The 27703-nt window shown below is 37.4% G+C and overlaps 2 protein-coding genes across 6 annotated transcripts in view; one reads left to right on the plus strand and one right to left on the minus strand.

Annotated features, from left to right (window-relative positions):
- Nucleotides 1-27703, minus strand: part of RALGPS1 (Ral GEF with PH domain and SH3 binding motif 1) — an 83819-nt gene that overhangs the window by 31973 nt on the left and 24143 nt on the right. The window lies entirely within an intron of this gene.
- On the plus strand, nucleotides 9743-26435 carry ANGPTL2 (angiopoietin like 2). The gene is made up of 5 exons (XM_027892983.1): nucleotides 9743-9974; nucleotides 18650-19506; nucleotides 23700-23893; nucleotides 24059-24329; nucleotides 24832-26435. Exons 2-5 carry the CDS (start codon nucleotides 18702-18704, stop codon nucleotides 25029-25031), a joined length of 1470 nt encoding a protein of 489 aa, XP_027748784.1. The 5' UTR covers nucleotides 9743-9974; nucleotides 18650-18701; the 3' UTR covers nucleotides 25032-26435.

Below are 27703 nucleotides of genomic sequence, written 5' to 3' on the forward strand. Positions count from 1 at the left end.
ATCTCAGTATGCCTGCATTAATTACTGATAATGACCAGATTATTGGAAGGGTATTAAGTTTGTGCAGTGAAACCAAATTATTTTCCCATCATCTCCTGGCTGGAGGTATGCCTCAAATTTACTCAGAAAAAACAAACAAACAAACAAACAACACCACCCACAACCAACCAACCAACCAACAACCCCCCCCCCCCCCATAACCCAACNAATGAAAATGTTCTTATGTGTTCTCTAGTAATGTCTCATTACTATCATACAGAGCTACAATTTACAGACCACCAGCATAGTCTAGCAAATCTAAGAAAACCATGTGACTTTCTAGAAGTTTTCTTCTTTACAGCATAATAAAAAAATCCAAACCCACAAACCTAGAAATTTTCTTAATTTGCAGTACTGAGTATCTCCATGAGCAGAACCTCATTCCCATGTTAAGTACACCCCATACTTTGCTATCACATCATTTTACAGCTGAGATTCAGTCTTATCATGAAATTTTGCATATCTGAAGTGCGCTCTGGAAGACCTTCATTAATGTTTCTGCTCTGAGACTTAGGAATCCCTTATGGAAATCCCTTGCAAGACTTTTTCTCACTCATGCTGAGCTTGCTTCATATCTCTTTTTTCAGATCTCTGCCACCTTGACAAGCAAGTGGTTCACTGGGTCACACTGTGTTATGTCCAGCATTAGCCAGGCTGCAATACCTAATTTCTTTACTTTTTTAGCTTATTTATTAAAGCATGATGGAAAAGTCTTACACTGCTTAGGGAGGAATGAGTGAAGAAATCATATGACCCGTCATTAAAAAATGAAGGAACAGAAAAAGGAGCAGCAATAAGCCAGAACAAATTAAGTTTGTTTCGAACCATTAAATGCTTTGCTTGGAAACCATAGGGCCATGACTAAACTGCCTCTCAAGCCCCCAGCAATCTGTGAATTTGAACTATGAAAGAACCATATCCCTGTCATACCCACTGACATGACAGATAGGAAAGTGCTGCAGTGACCAAAGGTAATTTGTTAACCCCACCAAAACCAACAGGGACATTTAGTCCTCATAAATGAGTGGACTAGAGTTGGATTAAGAACTGAGCAACATATAAACAACTGGAATTTCTAGTCATGCTGGAGTTAAAGAAAAAGGATGCTTAGAAATCAGGTCAAGTTTTAGTCTTGTTTGACTTCCTGCACTAAAAAACAGATCAGTCCTTCAAAAATTTTCTTCCCATTTAAAACCGCTCTCTTGAAGAAGTAATATATCTCATAGATTTGTGTATGGTTTATAAAGGAGAGGTTCATATGACTCAGACTATCTTAATGGTTTTAGCTCAAGGACAACCTTTGTTTTCTCCCAAAAAGCACCTTCTAAAAACCATTTTGAACTTGCCTTCACTTCCATTTCTACATATTTCTATCTCTAGAAAGATGGAATGATGCATCATCAAGAATTATGTATGTTTTCAATAGTTGTTTTATTTGCTCTATTTTCTTAAAAAAAGAAAACACCCCTCCTCCATTTTTGTAATCTGTAATAGTCATTTGAAGTTCTGGACCCATGGATTAAATATGCTGATATGCTTCAACTTTCCTCAACCACAATAATATCCCAAGCCAAAGAATGAGTGAGTTTAAAGGAAGAGAGAGTAATTAAGAGCTTGCTTTCCTGGATTAACGAAGTATATACAAGAGCAGAGGGATAAAAAGAAAAAAAAAACAAAACAACTTTATCTGATTAGAAGACCATTTCCTGCAGGTCTGTCAAGAGCAGCAATACCTGCTGTTCCTTTGTCCTTTCTCACTCTTGTGAAGGTTATGAGTACACATACTAGTTTATCACATCTCATATTAGATTTAACGCATCATACTAGAGAAACACAAACAGCACCGTGGTTCTGCTTATATCTGCCTTCTTTCCTCAGTCTTACTTAGATTTTAGAGGGGAAAAAACAACCCAAATTCTTATTTTCAGCTTTTCTGAACTTACCCATTACAAAGGGTTCAGCCACACTGGAAACTGCTTCAGCCATCTTCCCACACACCCAAGAGTTCCTAAATCCTGCCTGCTGCCATTGTGGGCCAGGCACCTCACACAGCAGAATGAGGGAAGAACTCTCATTTTCCTGGTATTGCAGTGGTTCTGTAGCAGTCCAGTGTGGAGTAAATCCTGAGTCACCAAGATTTCTCCATGGCTTGGAGATCCCACCTAGACTGAGATTCCATACAGCAGCTCTTCACTGTTCCCTCTTGTCCAGTGGCACAGCAAAATGTAGTCAAAGTTATAGCTGCAAAAATTCTATTTGCTCACAGCCTCTATACTGCAATATGCCTTACAGCAGCTGGGCCAAGGCCGCTGCTCAGCTACCCTGACCAAGTCTGCAGCTATTCCCATTGATATCAAGGGTATAAACACCCTCTCAACTCTGTAGCAGTGGCTGTTAGCATTTCTTCAGGACAAACAGTCTATTTTCTAGGACAATATACATATGAAGACCAAGGAGATACACAAGCAACAAAAAGGATGAAAGAGTGTTAGCCTAGGTCCTGTAAATTCCAAATAAAAGTGTAAGGAAATGGGCTTTTGGTAGGTAGTGGGGGACAAGAAGAAAAATACCAAACTGATAGATGTTGAAAAAATTAAACTGAATGTAATATGCTGGAATGTAAGAGAACATACTCTTTGTAATTACACACCAAGCAACACCCTTCTACGGTTGTTCCTCTCTGTCTCTTCTTTTAAAGCAAGAAGGATGAATATTTGGGGTTTTGTTTTTTTTTTTTTGGTGCTAAAAGCTTTTATCTGGGCAGCGATATGTTGAACTATTCTACATATATGATGTGATAATAGGAACATATGAGAATCAGTTTATTTTGTACACAGGAATGACAAAATCATACCCTTCAGCAAAAGACTGCAAGACCTGTTTCTCAGACGAAAGACTCAGGGCTGCCCCATGCCAAAGCAAACACGCAGCACTAGTTTTTCAAACTTTGGCTCACATTTGTGCTACTGTGCACTGAAAAAAGCTCTCTAAGCTGTGGAGCCATCAGGATATTTTCCAGAGGGTGAGCTCATGGGCAGCTGCTTCCACAAGCAAGTATCATTTTCCAGTGATACTCACTTTTCTCCATTGTTACCAGAACTAATTTTGCAGCTGGGTATTGTATGCAGGCAACATTGTGCTTCATTAGTTTATGGCATCATGGAAATAATAACATGGACTAAGAAAAAGCACAGTCGAATAATCCAGAACTAAATCTATTAGTGAAAATAACTCTATGTAAAGGAAACCAATTATTTTTAAATTGGCAAAAAAAACCCCCAAACCTGTAATACCAAGCACTTAAATTTTTACTGGAGAGCTCAAACAAAGCAATAACATTCATGGCTAGGCTTTGCGAACGAAGATGTGAGAATAACGTTACTAACACTTTAAAGACAGGGAAACATTTGCACAACAAAAAGAGACCTTGAAATGCCACAGTCAATGCCACCCAGATAATGCATTTTGAGTGCTCCATCCACCAGAAAACAACTTCCAAGGCTAAATTTTATTGAAAAAAATAGTTATGGAGAACTGCAGTGTTCAGCAGGATGCAAACTGAAGTCTGTATAATTGTCTCTTGATTCACAGTTAAGTTTCTCCTATAATTTTCTTTATTTAATACTCAAGGCTTCTGTGAAAGAGAAAATAGCAATAGGGCAGATAATAAATAAACATATTTTGGGGAGCTGTTGGGTACTAACAATGAAGTTTTAAAAAAATACTCCCAAGCCTTCTGAAATCAGTGGTTACTCAGCTTCACCCAGTTCTGATAAACCTCAGCTGGAGCATATAAGCTTTAAACTGTTCATGAACAGCTACGGTGTGTAATTTGTTCCTCATTAAGAAAGACTGACATAACATCTTATGAAAGACAAAACATTTTCTGTCCAAAGGACAGAAGGAAAATACCAATGAGAAAAGCTGCAGTAATGGATACAAAGAGAAATCTAGTTTTTAAGGTATTTGCCTGGAAGTTAGAAAACCTGGGTCCAAATTTTCTATTCCCTCACAGATTTCTTTAACCAGGTCAAGTTATCGTTATCATCTATTTTCCAAAAGTTGAGAGAGAAAGAGAGCATGAGCATTTCCCTATCAGAAAGACCTCATTAAAATAAATATGACCAGGACGTCTTAACAAAACTGGGAGGTTAAATTCCTCACAGAAATACTGTAGCATGTACAGCCTGTAGAAGGAGCAGCACCATTTATTCTTAACAATTCAGAATTTCAAATCTCTTTGGGGGTTTACGACAATTTGCACAAAGAGTAATCCAAAGGCCCATGCTGTAATCCCAAACTTTCAGTACCAAAAATTTTCTCATACATACACAGTGTTGCAAAACTGTACATAAAAAACCTGTGCAGATAAAGACTGAAAACTTGCATCATTCTTAATTGTGTTTTTTTCCCCTTTTTTTTTTTTAACTTGTTTTTTCTAATGGATATAAAACTACCCTGTAAAATAGTAGGGCTAACAAACCCAAAATTAGGTGATTACACCATACTACTACTGTACACTTGACATATACTTTAGTGCACAGTGCTCTGCTAAGTGTCTGTTCTGCAAATGCAAGTAAGTTAGGAAACAGCTGCTGTATGGTATTTTTGTCAGTCAGACTTTCATTTCTTTGCAAAACAGAATAATTAGCTGGTGGGGAAGTATTTCAGATTAGCCTGAGGACTTCAATTTGTTATTCTTAAGTAGCATTTTGATCAAATACTGTAATAAACTACCACAGTTGTTCGGTAAATTGTACTGTTATTGTGAAAACTGCAAACACATGCTGCAAGAGGAGGGGTAAAAAAAGTTAAATGGTTTAATGAACAATTTAGTTCTTACTTACAGTTTCAGACAATTTAGTTCCTACTTACAATCACATACACTTCTATTGATATTCACAGCTCCTGAATGCACATGTGCTGCCGTGTTACATGGATGCCTGGGCACAGAGCACTCCTCTAGGATAGGAAGCAGTGTCTGCAAGACATGAAGTAACTGGCACACATAACAGAGGGGAACCCATGGCAAGTAATTATTTTCCACTTTTTTCCTCCTCAAAAATTGAATAATGACAGTGGTTTGATAGAAGAGCCAGAAGAGACAAAGATATGTTTCCAATTTGTAGTCAGCTATATTTATGAAAGCATTTTCCCACATACAGTAGTGTGGTTGTACCATACTAAATAAAGCAGAGGTCAGAAGGGAAGAAACTTATCAATTAACTACATGGTAGAAAGTCCAAATTTCTACAGTCAGCAGTTTGTAAAACCGAAGACATCGCTGTTAGGAGATGAGCTCATAGGCAGAAAAGCCAACAGTTTTGTGGTATCGCTGTTTTCAAGAAGACTGGATATTTTCCATGGAGTAAGGGCTGGAAAAATTTTCTACAAAACCAAATGTATATACTGGTTAACCTTGGTAGGACTTGGAGTACTCTAAAAACATCTGCAAAGGCAACACAGGTTGCCTTTTGTGTTTGTGTAACCTAACAAAGGTTACACACAGAAACATTAATTATAAAATGTCTCAAGAGAGACATTAAACAATTATGAGATGTTCCCATGGATGGCATCAAGGTGATCATAGGGTTGGAAAACTTGTCACAGGAAAAATCGTTAAAGGAATTGTATTTATTAAGCTTAGATAAGTGAAGGGGCAGGAATGGGACCTGACCAATCTTCCAGTACCTACAAGGTAGTTACAGAGAAGATAGAAATACTCTCCTCAGAGTGATACTCAGCAACAGGACAAGAGGCGATGGCGGACATTCTGTCTGAATATAAGTAAAAAATCTCTTCTGTGAGTACAGTTAAATATTAGAATAGGTTCCCTGGTGGAGCAGAGCAACTTCCGTTGCTGGAAATATTCCAAGATTTGGCTTGACTGGCCCTGCTTTCCGCAGAAGGCTGGACCAGATGATCTCCAGGGGTGTGTTCCAGCCACAACTCTATTATTCTATGATAACTCTGATAAATGTGCTAGCCTATACCTGTAAGCAAAATTTAGCTTATAAAAATGTAGAGCTAGAGAGACTACCTTATTTTGGCTCAATCAGCCTCAGCAATATCAACTAAAAAAATTAAAAGTTGATGTTGTTGACACCATATCTTTCCTGAACAGTATCACCCTAATGGATCGCTGGAATTATTCATCCCACCTTTGTCACTGCAGCAATGAAGCCTAATGTAGAAAAACAGATCAGTAAATGCAGCAAAAACCAAGCAACTTTTAAACTAAGATACCAGTGCATGAAAGAAAATGCTACCAATAATTCAGCTGAAATGATGTTCAGAAGGTTGTACACCAAATCACTTTTGACTGGTGCAAATAATTTTCTTATTCATTGAAACAGGCTAAAAAAATCTGAAGCTGTCTGGAGCTGCCTAGCAAAGCTTTCCCTCCAAAGGAATCAGATTTTCTTGAAAAGTATTGCCAATTTTTTTTTTCTATTCTTCTCCTCAAAACACAACTATTTCCTAATACTTCTCCCACAAATAAGGAAAAATATATTATAGAAGATTAAATACTTTAAGAAGGTTGCATTTTAACTTTTTTAAACATATGCTATCCAGTGTCAGAAAGCAAAGTATGCTTCAAAAAAGAATATAGGAAAAAGGCAAAGGTACAATAGCTGTTTTCCAGATGTAACTTCCTGTCAGCAGCAAGTGGTGGTTAAGGGACTTCCTGAGATAGATCTTATATAAACACTTCTAGGTTTACGTCTGGGTGGTAATTTTTCTTTACAACATTTCTTCTCTGAATTTGTCTGTTCACTTTTTCTGCTATTCTTAAAGAAACATTTTTTTTTTTTTTTTGGTTTTTAGTTTCAAAAGATATTGTGACAATTGAACTGCACTCTGTCTGAAAAACCAATCTGCTTGATTTCTCAAAGTTTACCTTTCCAAGATTGGCACATTCTTATCTCTTTTGTTTACCTTGAGCTTCTGATCACTGACTCAAAGTTAATTTCTATGACCAGCTGTTTTATAGTATTTTCCCTCATTTGCAAAGCCAAAACCCTTCTCTGACGACTGCATTACCCTGCTGATCCTGACTGTCAGCTTCCACAGCCAGAAATAGTGGGGTGTTAGTACCTTACTACTGGAAGGATGTTATTCTCCAATCATAGATTTTAATACAAGCTGATCCCTGAGATTCTCAGTATGAAAGACAAATCAACTATGAAATTTTTTGCAAAGCACATGATTCAGCCTAAAACCTTTAATAAAAGCAACAAACTGCACTTCACAATACTACAAATCCAAGGAAAAGGCATTCCCACTTGGTCCAAGCAGAATGCCCACACAAAAGGAAACCCCATTTTCTTCTTCAATCCTTCTCAAAGAGCAAACATCTATTTTTATACAAACAATTCGGATACCCTAAAAACATTCAGCACATATAAATAAAAGTTCCCTGTCATCTATCAAGTTGAAACAACTTTTCTTTTCCCTGTGGACAAAACCGACACAGGTCAAAGAAACGTGGCAGCTTTGTAATACGTGATTTGGAACAAGCCATATACAAAAGCTTATAGAAACAGCTTACTTAGCTTTAGACAGATGCACTCCACACTTAATCAGAAGGCTGATCTCTGTACATTTGTAATAATACATTTCTTGTTCAGCAAAGAGGACAGTCAAAGAAACAGTTTGTCTATTTCTGATTTTTCAAATATTTTTATATATAACACAATTAACCTGTAAGAGAACCTTACTGACAATGACTAAAAAAAAAAAAAAAAAACCACAAGAGAAGTCTCTAATCTCCTTCATTGGGTAAAAGTTTTAGGCATATAATTGCACTTATTTAAGTGGCCTAAAATCAATGGATCTTTTATATATGTTAAGGAGCTTAAAAGGCATTATGGATGCTTTATAAATATCATCCTAAATAAACAACCTCATCCCCAGGAAATTCTGTTTTTTCAAGAACCTTATTGCTGCAGGACGTAACTGCAAGTTAGAAACCTTATTTACTTACAAAAGCAGAGAATCTAAAAATAATTTTAAAATGAAAATTAGATACTCTAGCCAAGTAGTGATCACCTACCCAGCTATACAAGGAGGTAGGAATTGGAGAAACCAATCAGCATAGGAAACAGCCACTTCAACACCCTGGCAAACAAACCACTACCTTCACTCTTCCTGCTCCCACTACCCTTCCTTGAGCAGCTCTGTGTATCTTAGGCTGAAAAGGTACCTTGGAAAGGAAGGAGTATGAATCACATAGAAGTTGAAAGGAAAATTTAATGGGACTATTGATAGAACTGTCAAAAATGAATAGAATTATCACTTTTTGGTTCAATTTTCAAACTGGTGCATTAAAAAAGCTTTGGACGACTTCAATCCCAAGCATCCAGACTATGCTACTAAACAGCACTGAAATAGCCACTCCAGTCCCTGCGTCCTCTTCTTTAGAAACCGAAGTTAATAAGCTTTGAGTTAAAACAGAAAATAACAGTAACATAAAATCAGTAAATAATTAGAGGTGCTAATATTCCCTGAAGGAATCTCAGGCCATACAGTAAAGGTACACGAACTTAAAAAGCCCAAGGTATACTGAATTGCTAGTGCAATATATTTATATGTGGGGCTTTTTCTGACATCCACTTTTATGATGGAAATAATCTATTATCAGAATAGCAACTACTTGTTTTTTAACTTGAACAGAAATAGTTTGTTTCCATACAATATCTTTAAACCTCTTTATTTGACCTTTAGTTACTTAGTGTTCACATGTTGGTTTCCTCCATTTCTTCAAAACCCAAAGATCTTTAGAATTGACAAATAAATTACAAACAAACCCATTATTCCAATATGGTATAGCTTTCTGAAGATGGTTATGATATACAATGACTGAAACAACCACTTGATTTGCTAAACTGTAATAAAAATGTACGTTTTTATATTGGGAACTTTCACTTTTAATTTCAGTAATTTCTTTGCAAGATTCCCAGCAAGTTGTAAATACATCTTAAATATTTTCATTCATTCGACAAACCTTTTTTAAACCCAGAGGTGATAGCTGAAAACTAAAAGCATTCTACACAGGGAAAGCTCTGTAATAGTAAAATTTTAAAAAGGTTCTAGAAAAATAGTAAGAATTCACAACAATCAAACGAGAAGCAGCGTTTAGATTACCACGATGAGTGGGAAGAAACATTACAAAATGCTCTGGGGTTCAGCCAAATTATGAATTCTCAATCCGCATTAGATTCTTTCAAGAGCTTGCTTGAATTCGGGCAATTTTATCTTCCTTTATTTCTAGGATCGAGCTTTTGCCTGACAACACAACCTGGGAAGTGCTGAGGAGCCTCGTGCGCTCCCCTGCGTGCCGCTGCCCGGGAGCCGGTGATGAGGCACACCCAGCTCCACTCCCCGAGTGCACCGTAACGGGACCGTCCGGCAGGAAGTGCTCCCCCCTCCCTGGCATTTCGGGGCCGAGTCCCGAGCAGTTCCACACCCTTACTCCATCCGACACACCGGACCCGCGTTCTCCGCGGCCTCCCGAATTCCGCCTGACCACGGGCATTAGCGCTGCCTCACGGCCGACACTCGGCCTCCCCCGCGCCCGGGTCCCGCTCCGGGGCGGGGGGGCTCAGCCGGCGGGGCCGAAGCTGGAAGCCCCTCCCGACAGCGCCGCTGCTGCGGCAGCCCAGGGGCGGAGGCAGCTCGCCCGTCCAACCAGCGCCGGGCAGGTCGCCGCTGCCTTGCCTTCTCTCCCCCTTCCCCAGCCAGGACAAGCCGCCACAAAGAGCTGGGGTTCAAATGAGGCTGCTGCGGGCCGCGTGAGGGGACGGGCGGGAGCGCCGAGCGCCCGGCGGGAAGGTCCCGGTTCGGAAGCGGGGCTCAGCCTGGGCGGCCGAGCCCAGAACGGTCCTCAGCGAGGGTAACAGAGAAAAAGGGAAGAACTGCGCCGCTTCCCCCAGGTACGTCCCGTCCGGCTCGAGCACGGACCGCGGGTCATCGAGGCGATATCCCGGGGCCGGAGGGAGAGGCCCGAGGAGGCGGGGTAAGGACGGGCAGGGCCGGGTGTTGGACGGGCGCGGCTCCGAGCAGTGCCCGGCGTACTGAGCCGGCAGCGAATAGCCTGGCAGAGACAGCACAGCTCCCTCGGAGCAGCCTGCTCTGTGCCTTTAAAAAACAAACAAACAAACAAACAAAATACCCCCGAGCCAAAAAAAAAAAAAAAAAAAATCCATCACGTATTAATATAGAGTTATTACATGCCAGGTAGCGAAAGCCTTCTTGATATTATTTTCAGGAATATTATTTTAGTTCTTAAAAATCTTATTTATTTCTGTGTGTAACTCTGGTCTTCACGCCTCCCTAAACTTGCCGTAAATGCATATGTCTTTTGAGAAATTTTCTAGGACATACTATTTTCTAAAGGACTAACTGTATAGAAGAAAAAAAAAAAAAGGAAATCTCCAGTCTTTCTTTTACACTCATGTCCGATTAAGGAGATATTAAAATTCCTGATACTTTCACAGATTCTATAAAATGAGTATTTGAAATACTTTGCAAAAATTTAATTTTAAAAAAAGAGCCTAGCAGTTATGAGTACATTTGTGTAAGCATGAAATAGTTATTATATGACCTAACTGCTATTTTTCACGGGCAAAATGAACCATATTTATTAAAATGTGAATCTTTTTAAGAACTGTTATGGACAATGTTCATGCACATATATAAAGCACACACAGTATGAGCACTTTCTGGTAGTGATTGGATTAAGTGAAAATAAGGTGAGGCCGCTGTTAAGGGAAGCAACAACAAAAGCAGTGCTCTCTTTCAGTAATTACATTCCACATCTATGACAGAACTTTAGTAAAGCACAAAGAACAATTCACAAGTAGCACGACCGAAATTCTTGGTAATCCAGAAGAAAATCTGGACTTCTTGAAAAGAAGCTTATGCCAAAATTTGAAAAAAGTTACATGGCACAAAAGATCCATAACGTTCTGCAGTTTCTTTCAGCACTTGATAGTATTTCAAAACAAAAGTTCTCCAAGAGGTCATGAAGACACTCTCGTTCTGAAGTGTTGCTTTAGTCATCCATTCCCCTCAGTGAGAAAAGTATTTCCTTTTAAGAAGGCTGAACTGGTGCTTGAACCAAAATATCACCAGTTTTAAGTGGACAGAAGAGCTCAGTAGTGACTGCATTATAATACGAGTATCTTAAAACAATCTATCGGTTAATGTCAGTGTGGCACTTCTTATACTGGAAGCAAGTAACTAGCGGCAAAACCCCCGAAGTCATTCCCTCCATAAGTTTGGATTTAAATTTTCCAATTTAGTTTTACATCATGTTTTCATAACTAAAACTGCATGCTACTATGTGTCAGCCCTTCCCTATGTTAAAACTTCAAACAAAACTTTAAGGCTTTTCCCAATACATGTGGCATACATATTACTTTGCTGTGTTTTCATTGTGAATTGCTCTTTCCTTTTACAAAAGCAAAAAGAGATCAGTATCCAGGTTTTTCACAGCAGTATTCTTCATCTAAAAATCAAACTACATAAGTTAATTCTAAAGGAAATCCTTCTTCTTAGAAAAGAGCAAAAATTAATAAATTGCATCAAGTATGAAGATTGCCTCTGAGAGGTAAACTGAGAGGTGAAAATTGAGAGGATGGATTAATACAATTCTACGCAAGAAAATGTTTGGGAGGAGTAGAATCAGAACATAAGCTCTGAGAAGAGGGGCAGGGAGTAAGAAAACAAGCAGATGCAGAAAATTCATGCTTGTCTGTCTTATCACAATGGTGTTGTGAAATCCTGATCATATTGCTGGCCTGGTGCCTGGAACATGCCAGCTAACTGTAAGTCCACAAACACTGGCTATCAAAGGATTCTGCAGAAGCAAAAAACTAAATTTGTTAACAAAAACCAAAACCAAACTGTCTGATCTTTTCACAGTAGGATTTTACATTTTCAACACCCTTGCTTCATTTGCTTTTATAATGCAATAAAAATGTAAAGCTGCACTAATCCAAAAAGCCCTTTTAATATCAAAGACAAAAAGTATTAAACAGTGAAGATTTGTTGCTAGCTTTTCACGTTTCTTCTTTGGAACGCACAATTATCAAACTATGTGTGAATTCACAATCATATACTGCAGTTTATCTTTTAGAGGAAAAATGCTGCAATAGCTTAATACCATGCCTTTCTTTACCTGTGTAAGCTTGAGGACTTTGCACAAAAAATGGCATATCAGATATGAAGGAAAAGCCAGACCACCCAAGTACTGGTAAACTAAAACTGATCGGCATAAAACAGCTGACTAACCTGCAGAGCTGAATTTTGTTACAGAGTCATTTACTGTAGCTGAATGAACTCATCTGTACATAGGGTATCACTGCTGCTTTTTAATTCATAGTCAAAACAATGATATCAGAAAATAGGAGTGTAGTGCAAAAGTGTGTGTGTCATCCTTCTTATAAATGCGATTTTCATTTATCTGTGTATTTCTAAAAAGCTTTGATGTCAGTTTAATTACTGTGCATTCAATTCTGGCACATTAGACCTGTGCACACTTAACGACCCAGCCTCTAGACTATGAGCTCTTCCTGAGTTAGAGCAATTTGGAGAGATGGGAACAAATGCTAAGTGTTGGACCTTGCCTATCCACTCTTTAATGAAATAAAAATCACCTATTACGAGAAAAAGAGACATAAATAAAACTCTATACAAAAAATTAGAAGAAAACAATAAAAAATAATTTCCAAAATTCTGAACTTAACTTTTCTAAGGGATTTAATACTCTGGGAGCCTTTTTATGGAGGCTGAGGGCTGAATGACAGTGATTGCTGTAAAACCAACAGCTGTTATCCCAAAGATACAATGACTTAAATGGAGAATTCCATTTTATTTGACAGCTTACTGAGCACTCCTGCTTAAGTGTAAGAAGTCACATAGGAAACCTACTCTTTCACCTTGTTTACAGTAATTATCCTTAGTTCCTCAGCTGTGACATACAAGCCTCTAAAAATCTATCCTAACTTGTTAAAGTGAGAATTGCTGCTTTCTTAATCATATATCAGGTTTTGATGGATCAGCTCCTCAAACCAAAGTGGCAGTGGTTTTGCTTATCTTTGCAATAAACTCAACTACACTGCAATCCAAATAGCTACTGAAGTTCCAAGAAATGCTTGTGTAACATCAGTTTTAGCACAGAAAATTGCCTTCTCTGTAAAGCAGCCCCCACAGGTAGAGACAGTGTCACATCCCACATGTTCAAAAGCTGCCTTTCCATGAATCAGCATCATGCTGTCACACCTATGGCTCTCTGGCTTTGTAGCAGTTTACTATCCATAGAAAAACCGCAGCAAGAAGCAATTCTACTGCTTTTACCTACTGAGATCTATTATGTTCCTTATCTGTAGGAATAACATAATAATGCAATTTAAGATACAAAACTTCTACTGTGGTACAAAATCCAAGCAATTATTTTACACTTGTCTTACATAAGGTTTTCTACACAAGATTCACACAGGTCATTATTTTGCTTTTGTATTTCTCCAAAATGCTATAGTATAGATGATGCCTTCTTAAATATCAAAACATTTCCTCTTTGAACCGATTTGTAATCTAAAGTAACACATAACAAAATTCAGTGCTCGGCCACCACTCAGCAGTCTTTCTGCTGCTTCAGCTCTACTTTTTGCAGGACATGGAAAAGCACAGTTGTAAAAAAGACATAGTACAAACTACTAGACACAAAATGTCAATCTCTCAATGGTTGAAAGACTCAGCATTGCAAAACCACTTGAGATCAAGATGTGAGTGTTGACAATATATACTCAGGCTTTCATAAATGAATTTCTTTCTAGAGTAATAATGCAAGTGTCTATTTTATGAACTAGTTTCATCCAACAAAAAACAGCCACAGCACTGATTTTATGATTATGTTATTACAAGTCCTATTTTTCATCTGATGGAAACAGACCTTCAATTGTACTCAAAAATCCCACAGGTAAAGTGAAAGAGAGTTAACCAGTCTCTTTTGTAAAAATGAGATCCTCTGAAGCATGGCATCAGAATCAACAACTAATGAAAAAAGGTATACAGTTTGGAATATCCACAATGACACGCATTTTGTAGTTGCAAACCAAAAAGGCCATCATGCTGACACTGCTACTTTTAATGCTTCCTCTTAAGGCAACCTGGTTAAAAAATAAAAGGGAACATTTGCCAGACAGTAATATTTTTCCATGTAGAAATATTTTTACCTTTAGCATTTCAGGATCATGATAGTAATTAAAAATTAGGTTGTGAAACACGTGTATAATTTTAGATTTTAAAATACTCAAATCTTGTTGAAACTTAACAAAAATGTCAAGATATTTGTAACAATCAAAAGGTAACACATTTTGACTAATCCACAGTCCCGTATAAGCAAGACAGAGTACAGGACAGGAAAATGTTCCAAAGCAAAGCCAAAGTAAGATTTTATTTATTTTTTCCCCTTTAACGGGCAGGAAAAAAACAATCAAATGCTGAGATATCCCTTTCAGAAAGTTTATTTCCTCTTTTTTCACCAGATCACAGAAACATCCTCAGTTGGGTAAACAACAAATGAGCAAATCAAACAACTTCTTATTACCTACTTCCAGTTCTATACACAGATAGGCCAATATTTGGGATACAAGCCAAAATTCTAACCAAAGTGCTTGTGCTGGCTTGAGTATAAAACTGTTGGGATTATTTGCCACACAATAATGCTGCCAAGTGTTTTCATATAGATGCAGTTATGCTGGCAAAAGACAAACAGAAAAAAATTATTTTGCCTGAATAAAAAGTAAAATATACTGCCAAAAGGATAAACATACACAAAACTGGTTTTTGGTGCATGTACACCAGGGCAAGTTTGTCCTGACTCAGTTCTCATGACAAGCGCTTTTATGAGTACACAAGTGTTGAACAGCCAGAATCTAGAAAGGAAACTACTTAGAACTTCCATACTTCTTCTGATTAGAAGTTCCATTTGACATTTAATAAAACAGCCTTCTTTTTAAGTGTGCCTCTTTCACCTGGTTTTTGTTTGTATGCTTCTGTGTTAATGTTCTGTCAGTACACATGAGGATAAGGGACTGTATTTCCAGTAATTAAAAAAATTTGTTGCAAACCTGCATGCATGCTTTAGGCTGAAAACTGTACAGTTGCCTAAGTGGAATTTTGCAAAAGGGACAAATAATGGCCCTAGGAATACAGTTCCCTCCCAGTCCACTGAAGAAGAGCTACTGGCAGAGGGAGAGAAGAAGCAGGGGCTAAGCCAGAGGAACAGGAAGAACTGAGTGACCAGCACTGGCACTAGTCAGGCACAATGAGTATCAATTACTGGGCATAAGTACAACATGGCAAAAACTGAAAGCTAATGTCCTAGACATCAGACATAATCTTCCTCTTACATAGGAAGGAGTCTTAATGTTCTAAGAATCTAATGTTTTGCTACTCAAAAAGAGGAAGATATTAAAAAGAATTAACTCCTTCCTTAAAATTGTTTCACTGGCTACTCTTCTCACTTCCTCGTCTCCAACAAGCTTTTTTCTCCCTGAAAGATTAATCATTGAGAGTTCTTCAAACAAGCGTGTTGGTTACAAACTTCCATTTTAATCCAACTTCAGAAAGGAAGAAATATCCTTTATTTATGTTATCCTTCACAATATGCAAGAAATAGGCCTCACTCTAAACACTTTTTTTTTTAGCCAAACAAGTAGACAATAAAAGACTTACGAATATAACAGTAAGGAGACTGCAAGAAGGACAGCTGATGGTTGTTTCTGTTTGTACTGGGGCATTCTCCTACCAGTGTCCTTGTCTTTCCACTGTTTTTTTCATATAGGAAGAATATTTTAGAAAAGGTGACGTGCAGGCAAGAGAAGAATTTCAGCACAGTGTAATCGTGCTGATCTCATTCACTGGGGCTTGCCTTCTGCAACCGGTGATCAAACCCTAGAATAGGCTTCCTTTTTTGAGAGGGGGGTCAGTGCCCCACGTCAGCTCTGACGTCAGGCAGTGGGACTAGATGATTGTTAAGATGATATGTTAAGACGAGACTGATGAACTCTGTTCCATTATTTTCTTACACAGTTCTTAAAAAAATGGAGAAAAATCTGTAATATGATGTTATCTGTATTTCTTTGGCCAGAAAACAATGTCCCAAAGCCCATATTCAGTTAAAGACATGAAGTGCTGTAATAAAGACAGAAGTGAATGCTGAGGAAAAAATCAGTTTCTGTTCAGTGGTCATAATAATTGCAGGTTTAGAGGAGGGGGAAAAAGGATATTACAATTCCAGCAGTGAAATAAAACCATTTTATACCTATATGCAAGAGACATTTGCAAAACCAGCCATCTGTGCAGAAACATGAGGCCTGGAAAACTGCCAGGTTTTCCAAGTATGACCTGCTGTGCAAATGCTGATTATGCAAGTTAAAGCTGTCTGGGGTGAATTTATGTTCTCTATTTTCCAGGACTCCAAATAGCATTCCTTTGCTTACAGAAACCACGTCAAACTCCAAATTTTCATCTAACATGTTTTCAAGATTCTTGACAAGTTCTGTAAAGCACCATTCCTTTCTATTTGCAAAATGAAAAAGGGTTTATTCCAACTAAGAAACTGAGGCAAAAGTCTATCAATTTTAAGAAAGATCAAGTCCTGGTCACTTCTGTTAGAATCTTTTAGAGAAGTATGTATGGGTTATTTCACAAAAACAGAAAAATGCAAATGACAACTCAGTACTCTTCTCAGTAGGAATAATTAAGGATGCATTTCCATCATTATCTTGAAACTTAAAAAAAAAAAAAACCTCTTAAAAGTCAGCAGCTGCCTAGAATCATAGAACAGTTTAGACTGGATGGGACTTCATCTTCATCTTACAAAGCAAGGCAAGTTTCAACATTAGATCAGACTGCACAGAGCCTTGCCTAAGTCACAACTTCACAGATTTCCAGAAGTGGAGATTCTACCACCTCTTTGGGTGACTGCTTCAGTCCTCAGACATCCTCATGGTTGAGTTCTTTTTTTAATATAACCCAACCCATTTTTAACCTGAGGTAATTTGTATCCACCACATACTTTCACTGTGCACTTTGAAAAAAAATCCATCTTCTCTACAAACACCCATGAAGTGGTTGAAGACAGCAGTAATACTTCACCTTCTCTTCTGGAGGCTGGACAGACCGCACTCTCCCTGCTGCTCTTCATACATCACGTCTGCCTGCCTCCAGCTTTCCATGCTATCCATTCTGGTTGTGCTCGGCTGGACTAACTCCAGTTTCTCACAGCTGTCACTATCATTTCATTGTACTAAAGATGACCAAGCAGTAAGATGATAGATATTTACATACTAAATGATTACTCCATGTGAAATGTTTTGCAGGCAAAGAAAAACATGATGGTAACACCACCTTGGTTTTAAAAAGCGTCAAACACGTTTTATAAACTGGAAAAGCTCCATATTACATTTTTCCCTCATTTATTTTACGAAAACTAGGTTGTATATACATGATTATTAAAATTCAACAACAAAAACCTTTTAGAAATATATGACATCAAAGTGCTGTCCAAGTAGCTGATAAGAGAGTGGTATGTGACAGGAGTGTCCCTGGCAGCAGTGACAATGCTAAGCCCATGTTTCCAGGTCTACCGCTGCCTATACAGTTCTGGGATTGACTTATTTTTTTAGGAGATTTTGAAGGCCTCTGCTTTCCACCTTGAATATGAATCTACATGGAGAACTAAGTTCAGGTAATGTCACCAAAAAGCGTGCACTGTGACAAATGACATTTCCAGCTGATCTGAATTGCTGTGCACCATCTCTGTCTACCAGGCACTTATACAGGTATTCTTCCCCTTCCAAGAAGGGTCTGTGAAGTGAGATGACCACGCTGAGTGTAAAGACAGTGTCTCCACTGAGAGTCAAAATAACTGTTTCAGTTGTAAATTCCACTAGTCTGGAAAAATAACAGACTTTACTGCCTGTGATATCAGGATAGCAGAGTTTTTAATTTATAATTATTAGGGACTAATTTAAAGTTTTTATTTTTTATTTTTTTTTAAGCCATGGAATTTCAATACTGCTGAATAAAGTAAAATTGTAACACTTCATCTAAGCTGTACCTCTTGCAATATACATGCGGTTATAAAATACTGCAAATTAAATATTTGATATTTTCAGAACTTTTATCAGCATTAATACACATATTAACTTACATTCTGTTTACATTTAAAGGTCGTTATTTATAACTGTAAGAAATTGAAAATATAATTCATATGTAAATGAAAACATCAGTCTTGGAAACTTTTGTGGTACTTTCCTGGAAGAAAGGCCAGTTAAAATCCTGGTATTTATTGCTTAGTTTCTTATGGTTCTTGGCAGGCTTTAAATGAACTAGCAACTAGTAACTGCAGTTTTGAGCATAGAATGATACAACTATTCCCTATGATGTCTACTTTAACCAACATAAATTCAGGCTGGACAAGAAAAATACCTCATTTGTATACATAGTTACTAGGTACTTCTTAGAAGAGATTATCACTTGTAAATCCACATTGATGTCCTATTTGTTATTTACTATTAAATTTATTTTTAAACAGATTTTAACAAGTTCTTTGCAGAAGAATATTTAACCAGAACTAGAGGATCACGATGACAACAAGATTCATCTGTTTAATGCTAGTAACTGTTCTGGGAGTTACTACAAGTAAAGCACAGGAGTTTGAAGGCGATGACAAGGAAACAGATCAAAAATTCATTTACATGAACAGATATAAGCGTTCCAGTGACACGCAGGACAAATGCACTTACACCTTTATCGTACCTCAGCAGAGAGTGACAGGTGCCATTTGTGTTAATTCTAAGGAGCCTGAAGTTCTACTTGAAAACAGGGTAAATAAACAAGAATTACAGTTACTTAACAATGAACTTCTTAAACAAAAGAGACAAATAGAAACTCTCCAGCAACTGGTAGAGGTGGACGGTGGAATTGTTAATGAAGTTAAACTCTTAAGAAAAGAGAGCAGAAACATGAATTCTCGTGTCACTCAACTCTACATGCAGCTACTACATGAAATTATCCGAAAGCGTGATAACGCCTTAGAACTTTCTCAACTTGAAAATAAGATTTTGAACCAAACTGCAGATATGTTGCAGCTTGCAAACAAATACAAAGACTTGGAGCACAAGTACCAACATTTGATGTCAATTGCCAATAATCAGTCCACGATAATTGCCCAGCTGGAAGAGCACTGTCAAAGAATGCCATCCATAAAGCCACTGCCAGAAACTCCACAACCACCACATAAAGTGTTCCAGCCTCCCCCTTACAATCGCATTAATAATCAGATATCTACTAATGAGATTCAGAGCGATCAGAACTTAAAGGTTCTGCCACCTACCTTACCAACCATGCCTGCAGTTACTAGTATTCCGACTTCAACTGATAAACCATCTGGTAAGTAATATTACTGACATGGCTTCATTAGTTAATGCTAATATGCTGTGGCAAACATTTTAACTGTAATACCAAAAATACAGTCAGAATTTTTTTAGCAAAATAAATGCAAATGATTACTTTGAACTGAAATTTCTTAGATCTGATGTTGTCTGTAATTATCTTGTGGATATGTTGTAGTACAAGCACAGAAAGAAAGCAAAAAAATCAACTCTTAAGATTCAGACACACTAGCCTCAGATTTTTCTCATGTTACTTTGCCCAGACAAACTGATTATAAGATAAAGGACCGGCAGAAAAATCCCATTATTTAGCAGTCATCTAAATTTTATTTACCTTTGCTCAAGACTCAGCTGCTACAACTCATGACATCTGAAGGGGTTTAACACTGTTTGTGTGAACATTTGTGAAGTTATTACAAGTTTGCTGATCTGTGAGATAACATTGTGCTTGTGTAACTCCAAAAAGAATCCATATCTGCTCTGTACCTTACACGGGGCACTTGTGCCCTAGACAGGAGCAAAGGGAAGCAAGTGGTGGAATAGTAAGTGATATTATACAGCCCTCACTGAGAGTCTTAGGGGTTCTGTCACAAGCAAGATTAGAAGATATGAAATCACATTAAAGATCAATTGATCTACATGGTAACAAAAACAACAGATAAAGAAATTCAATTTCACCCATGGTCCCTCAGATTTAAAGAAAAACCCCACAAACAGTTCAGATATATGCTCCATATAAGAGAAGTCTGTTCTTCAGTGTGTGGGCAACACAGACTTGCACAGACAGAAAAAAGATGAGGTGTCACCGACATCTGAACTCAGAGCTGAAACAGAGTAATGCATGGGAACTGCACTCAGTGTATTTCATGGCTATTCGCAATGAGGAAGGCATCAACAAACTCTTTAGAATTATCAAATAATGCGACTGTCACATGTTAAAACAAACAAAAAAACCCACCAAAAGACCCCCATCTTATTTCTTCATGGAAACATTCACAGTGAAAGAAACTTGAGCAGGTGTTTCAGTCCAAAGCACTTAAGTCTCTAAAGTCTGTAAAGTCTCTAAAACACTTTGCTACAAAGCAGTATTTTCACAGTACTGCCAAAGATGAACTCACCAAAGCTTGCATTCTGGCATGCAGAACCTCTGCCAAAAATATCATGATTCTAATGCACTGTGTAAGAAAAAAAGTTCTCAGAAGAAAATTAGGTCTATTACAACTCCTTTGCGGCAATACTCTATGGCCTCTATTAATTACATTTTTACTTCCATCTCAAAGTAGGTTCAACCTTTGTACAGTATTTCCCTATCTATCTGTAACGGAAATACCTTTCAAACACTCTTTGAAGACCTTTCCCTTTCCTGTTCCATGGTTTGAAAATTCATTCTTGCTCCACATCCTCCTTGCGCTTTCAAGTGCTTAAACTGGAGCTGAAGCTTCACTATCGCACAGCACAAACAGAAAAGTTATTTCAAGGCACAGTACTTTTGTTTATCTATCCTCATATATTTCCTGTTTTGAAAAACCAAATGCTAACATAGATCAATTTGCAACCCTGTAGAACTCCCAGATCCTCACCTGAGAAAAGTGCTGCTTATCCAGCCATTTTTCATGTTGATCTCTAGAGATCTCTTTCGCAGTCCACAATTCTAAGACAAGATCTGACATCTGCCCCTTCTCCCTAGAATACATAACTTACTAGGAAAGAAGTTTCGTGCTTCTTCTGCACAAATTCATTATAATATTAATTTCTCTTTTTCTTTTCTCATTTACAGCTTTTGATTTGTTTAAGCAAGTTAAGCTAACTAACCTATAATTTTCAGGGTATCTTCCTCCCCTTCCCTTTCTTTCTGGGCATAAAACATTTAATATCTTTTCCTCATCCTTCACAGTGTTCTCCATTCACAAAGCACACCTCAAACAAAACTCTCCCTACAATTAATGCCAAGAACAAAGCTTTAGTCATGCCTGGAATGAACTAGGAAGAAACCATAAGCAGTATTGTACAAAACAAACAGAACCCACCACCATAACTGCCCAGCTGCTGTTAAAAAATCCATGCATGTTATATCCAGTCCTTTCGGTACAATTTCTTGAGTTCTCAACCTTTACCAAAGCTCCTGGCTGCCCTAACCATCTGATCACAGCCAACCTGTGGAATGAAAACTTAAACAAAACAGAAGAAAAATATTAAATGCTTTCTTTTAATCTGCTGGCAGCTTTACTTTCTTACAAATTAGTAGACCAGCACTCTCCCTTGATCACAGACTTACTACAGTCTTACTACTCTCAGTAGCTTTATTTAATTTTGCCCATTTTGTCCACATTGTTTGTTACATGGTGTCCCTGCCCATGGCAGAAAAGTGGAACGAGATGATCTTTGAAATCCCTTCCAACCCAAGGCTTTCTGTGATTCTGACTCCCTATAGGTGATTTTATCAAAACTACCTACCCAAAAGTCAGGGTGTTCCCACTTTTTCAAGGGAACATACCTTAGTCAAAATTTTGAAAAGTTAATATCTGACCAAAAAAACACCTGTCATGGAAAAGTAATAGAAAACTCTGCTTTCAAATACTTATCTTAAGTACTTATCTTAAATGATCTTAAATCACTTTCAGAGAAAAGAACTGTGTGCAGTAGAGCACTGCTTCCATGTGGCCTAAAAGAAACTGCAAAATTAGAACACTCTAAATACTACACTGTATACTGCTATAAATTATTATGAAGATCAGAGCTCTGTGGTTGACTATTTTAAGGAGTTCAATAAGATTTTGGACTAACATGTTCTTTTTTGTTTTTAATAAGTACACATACTACAGAGACTACATACACATTGTGATTAAATAAACATGAGCCATATAAAATTACTAGCGCCCTTTACATCTGCGTGACAGACCACTGCATCTACACCTGAACTGCCAGAAATCTGAACAGTGAGCCACAACAGAGATGGGAAAGGGGCTTAGAAGCATAACTCCAGGTACAGTCTCTGAATATAACTAGGGCAACAAGAACACAGCACGGCCACGGAACAAACACTTGGATTGCCTCTTGGTTCACTGACTTACTGATTAAAATAGTTATACAATAAAACCCTCAACCCCAAAAACACTTGAGATAATTTCTATGAAACTAATTTATTTCAAACTCATTTACTGAATACCATTACTAGTGTTGGGCAGTGAATTATGAAAAAGTGTAGAAGAACTGAAATAATTTAAAACAGAAGTCGCTCTTGATAGCAACACGTGCTTCAGTAAGGCTCCTAATGAGAAGATCTGACGAGCCTTCCTCTTTCAGTGGGCAGGGGGAATCAGTCCAGGGTCTCTGATCTCAAATCCTGAGGATTCTTACTGACTTCACTCTTAATGCTCAGAAGACAAAGCAGCTGGGGGAGTCTATCTGCAGATATCAACACAGACTCCTAAAATCACTTATACCTAAATTTCTCAGACTCATTAAAATGGAATCTATCTTCCCAATAGAGAAAATTTCTTTTAAAATCATAAATATACAATACTGTCAAAAAGAGTAAGGTCTTTGTGGACTCTACTGAACTCAAGGAAAAAATGTATTCCTCTGAAAACACAAGCGCATTAACTGTAATGTCTGTGAATGTAAAGTACATTAAAAGTCTTCTCATTTATATAAAATTTCTCCCACAAGCACTCCTTGTTAATAAAATCTTAAATGACAACACAATATAGAAATTAAGGTTACAACAGTAAAACCTACAATCTGAATTCATGTTGCCAGTTCCATTGTTAATGTCTGTGCAAATGACAGTTCTGGGGATCTAAAAAGCTGAATTTCTCAAAGACAGAATCAAGATCAAACTTACTGTTTTGTTTTCTAAAGGAAATTCTCAATATGTGTCTATGGAGTCATTCATACCTAGTTTCTTTGAAGATGTAATCGATGATCAAAGTACAGCTGCCTTAAAAAAATAAATTTTTAAAAAAATCAACCTTTATCAGTAATTTATTGTGAGATGTTCCAGAAATAAAGTTACAATAAATGAATCCATTTGAAAACACTTGGTGGATATTGTACCTTCAATAAGAAGAAAAACAAATGCACTATTCAGCAAAATCAATCTACTGTAAAAAGCTATCTATTCAAATACTGCCCTGAATTGAAGATATGCTCAAGGGGAGTTTGATGCTTAGACCTTCTGTTTTGACACAGGGCCCTGGAGAGACTGTCTACAAGCATTAGAAGATGGCCATGACACAAGCTCTATCTATCTTGTGAAACCAGAGAACACAAACCAGTTGATGCAGGTCTGGTGTGATCAACGGCATGACCCTGGGGGCTGGACAGTCATTCAAAGACGGCTGGATGGCTCTGTCAACTTTTTCAGGAACTGGGAGACATACAAGGTTAGGACAAGTGAGCAGATTAATGTTTTCCACCCTTCAAAAATTATTGGTAAAGTGGAAGTCTCTATAAAATAAGTTACTGCAGATTTCTATTTAAGAATACGCTCAGGTTTACCACTAACACAGATGCAGAATATTAACATGCCTCTCTTGCTTCCTTTACAGCAAGGATTTGGTAATATAGATGGAGAATATTGGCTCGGATTAGAAAACATTTACTGGTTAACAAATCAAGGCAACTACAAACTGCTCATAACAATGGAGGACTGGTCAGGTCGGAAGGTGTTTGCTGAGTATGCCAGCTTCAGGCTGGAGCCTGAGAGCGAGTACTACAAGCTGAGGCTGGGCCGTTACAACGGCAACGCAGGCGATTCCTTCACTTGGCACAATGGCAAACAGTTCACCACGCTGGACAGGGACCATGACGTGTACACAGGTACCAGAGCCCTGAGCTGCCTTGCCTTTTTTTGCCCTCCCCTCCCCCCCTCCATTTTTTTTTCTCTTTTTTTTTGAAAAAGGAAAAATACTTACGGTCACACACACACACACACACACACACATACATATATATAGAATTTTCACTTTCAAAAGGATTTGTCGATTTTACCTTATGAAGCACAGACCGATAGTATTAACCCTTATAAATAATAACACCAAAACAAGAATTCGTTTACACTAGACAAGAGTCTGTAAAATATGTTATGGAGGGTTATTTGGGACAGTACTGCACACAAATTTTCCAGCAAGGGAGAATACCAATAATGAACTGTATCTGTAGAATGTAACTACTGAGCTGCTTCCTGAAGAAGCCTAAATTCACCTTTTACTACATGGTATCTACATATTAAACATACAGGTAAAAAAAGTGTTGTGCTTAGCTTGCTTGCTGTAATATTTTTCATTTAATTCTGAGACTGAACTGGAACTCTCTTTTGCAGGTAACTGTGCCCATTACCAAAAGGGAGGATGGTGGTACAATGCATGTGCTCATTCCAATCTCAATGGAGTCTGGTACCGGGGAGGGCACTACCGCAGTCGATATCAGGATGGTGTTTATTGGGCTGAATTCCGGGGGGGATCGTACTCACTAAAGAAAGTTGTTATGATGATAAGACCTAACCCTAACACATTTCACTGAAGTAACTCTTCTCTTGGTTTGCTTTCCTGTTCTAAAAATCACATAAAGATATGATATTACCTGGAATTATCTTTTCAGAAATGAGGAATGTAAGATATTGTACATTTATTGATAAGATATGAGGGCTTGTATATTGTATTTTCAAGAATAATCCCAGGAAAAAAAAAGCTGAAGAAAGGAATTGCCATAACATTCAGAACACTAGTACAACTGGTACTATTAGAACTGGCAGTTAGATGAACTGTAGATAAGCTTCCTGGTTTTTATTCCCTGTAAATTAACTTTGGATAGTAAAAATACTGCCACAACATTTAAATATTTTTGTATGTTATGTATAAATATTCTCAAATACAGGAAATACTACAAACTGTACAGCAAGAGGTTTTTTATTATTATTATTATTATTATTATTATTATTATGAGCAATCATTTGACACAGGAAATCATATCCTTTGAACTGTGTAGCTGGTATATGTACATTAGTGTGATAATTATGATGTAATCTTTGTTAACTGCCATGAATAAAGTCAGTACTATATAATTCTGTTTTGAGAGCAGATAGTCAAACCAGTACTGTCATGATAAATCGAGTCTTTCCCCTTCACTTTGATCATTTTAATAATCTGTTTCTACAAGTGGAATTCACCATTGATTCAAATCGTTTAGATTAAAAACACTGATGATTCTTCCTACCAAAATAAAGTAGCAACTTGCATATGGAAATTAATCCAGATTTACAACAGGTATTATGTGCTATGTAGCCAACATGTTATACACAACTCACAGTATTTTGTACCTGACTTCAGTCATTACCTGTTGTGTAGCCTCTGTACTCACAAATGGCTAGATATAAATTAAAGGGACTATCCAACTTTGCAGGCAAATGATGGATACCAGTTTATAATCTATTTAATATCCTTAGCCTATAGATGAAAATTATATAAAAAAGTTATCTGTAGCCAAGAGAATTTATTTTTAACATATTTCACAAATATATTACTGTCAAATTATTAAACAGATTTACTCATCTATATTTAGAGGCAGTCACACTTATGAAATACATACTGGGATAATTCTAAATTCTTCTGAGGTAGGTTTCTAGAACAGATTGTAACACACCCATTTCAAAACAGCAACTACTGCAAAAAAAAAAAAAGTTAAAGAATGCATAAAAGAGGCAGAATAAAAGCCTCTAAAAGTTCAATATTTTTCACTAAGCCTGTAAGACACTGCCTGTGTGTTTATGTGTGTGTGCTTGCATACTTTTCCCTCATTACCTCTTCACTTCTTTACCACAGTATGATGTGCGATGTAGCATGTGTTGTATATAACTGAAAGTAGTTTTTTTAATATATTAGATTACCCCTGTCATATTGTAATTCTTTAATAAAGCAACAAATGTTATTTTGACGTGTTTGGATTTCATCCTGTTTTAGTTCAGATGACTTAACTTCACATCCCCCTGCCTCGTGACTTAAATCAACCCTGATACACAACTACTATTCATGTGTTAAGTGTTTAAATATTGCAACATCAAAAGCAAAATAATTTTCAGCTGAGAAAAATACTGACTTTCCACACAGCCCAACAAGGAAGGACTCTTTGTAGGTCATCTGAAAAGCCCTAAATTTTCAATCAGCATTCAAGCTTTACCTGCCACTGGTTTAGCTGCTGAACTCTGGAAAATATTTAAGTTTTAGGTAAGAAATACTAGATCTGGCCAGAGTGCTCCACCAAATAGGATTGTAGCATTAAGGCTACTTCAAGCTCGGCTTGAGGAAAGAATGCAGAGAACTTCAGGTATTCATTGAGCAGATCTCAAGAATGAGGCATTCCCTAGAAAAGCTACTACAGGTGCTCTTTTGTTGCTGGAGATACGGCTACAGGTACATCTTCATAGAATACACTCATGACAGGCTTTAAACCCATGTTCAAGCTGACAGTCTTTTGTTAAAATAATCATATTTCTTAACCTTTCTACCTAAAAGATGAGTGATTTACCTAGAGACTCCTCCATGTAATTAAAAACAATAACACACAGAAGTCAGGTTATGAAGACCTGGATACACGTCTGAGAACATAATTTTTTACATAAAATTTGTATAAAGTAATTTTAAGCACAAAGGGTGGCACATCAAAAACAATTAAACATAAGAAATTCCGACTTATACAGTGAAGTTATTGGCGAGTATATTGGCAGAATCACAATTTGCAAAATTTCATTAGGCTTATTTTTTTTAAAATTTACACAACAGAACTGTTTGCACTAGATCCCTCCACTATAGCAATGGTATAACTAGAAACTATGAAAGGCCTTAGTTCTTCCTGTTTCCCTCATTATCTCCAGTTGTTTCAATTACATTCTTATTTCATCACTCCCCAAAAGTACATCCCTGACAACACTATGCGGTCTAAAAATCATACACAATACACTTACACACCTATCATTAACAAAAGGTGAGTTTACATAGGAGAGAACTGCAGCACTATGGAGAATGACGGCTTCAATTCTCCTGTAATTCTCCTTCATTTCTAAAAGTACCATAGAAATAGTTCTGCAACAGCAAACTCCTAGAAACTTAGGCTGCTCTTCAGAATTTTTGAAATAGCTCTACCTTTTTCAGAAGAGTAAAGAAAATTCTGTCAACTAATACATTATATATGTATCAGGA

Source organism: Empidonax traillii, unplaced genomic scaffold, assembly GCF_003031625.1.
Source record: "Empidonax traillii isolate 1590-97213 ecotype Southwest subspecies unplaced genomic scaffold, ASM303162v1 scaffold375:size1330703, whole genome shotgun sequence".
NCBI lineage: Eukaryota > Metazoa > Chordata > Aves > Passeriformes > Tyrannidae > Empidonax > Empidonax traillii.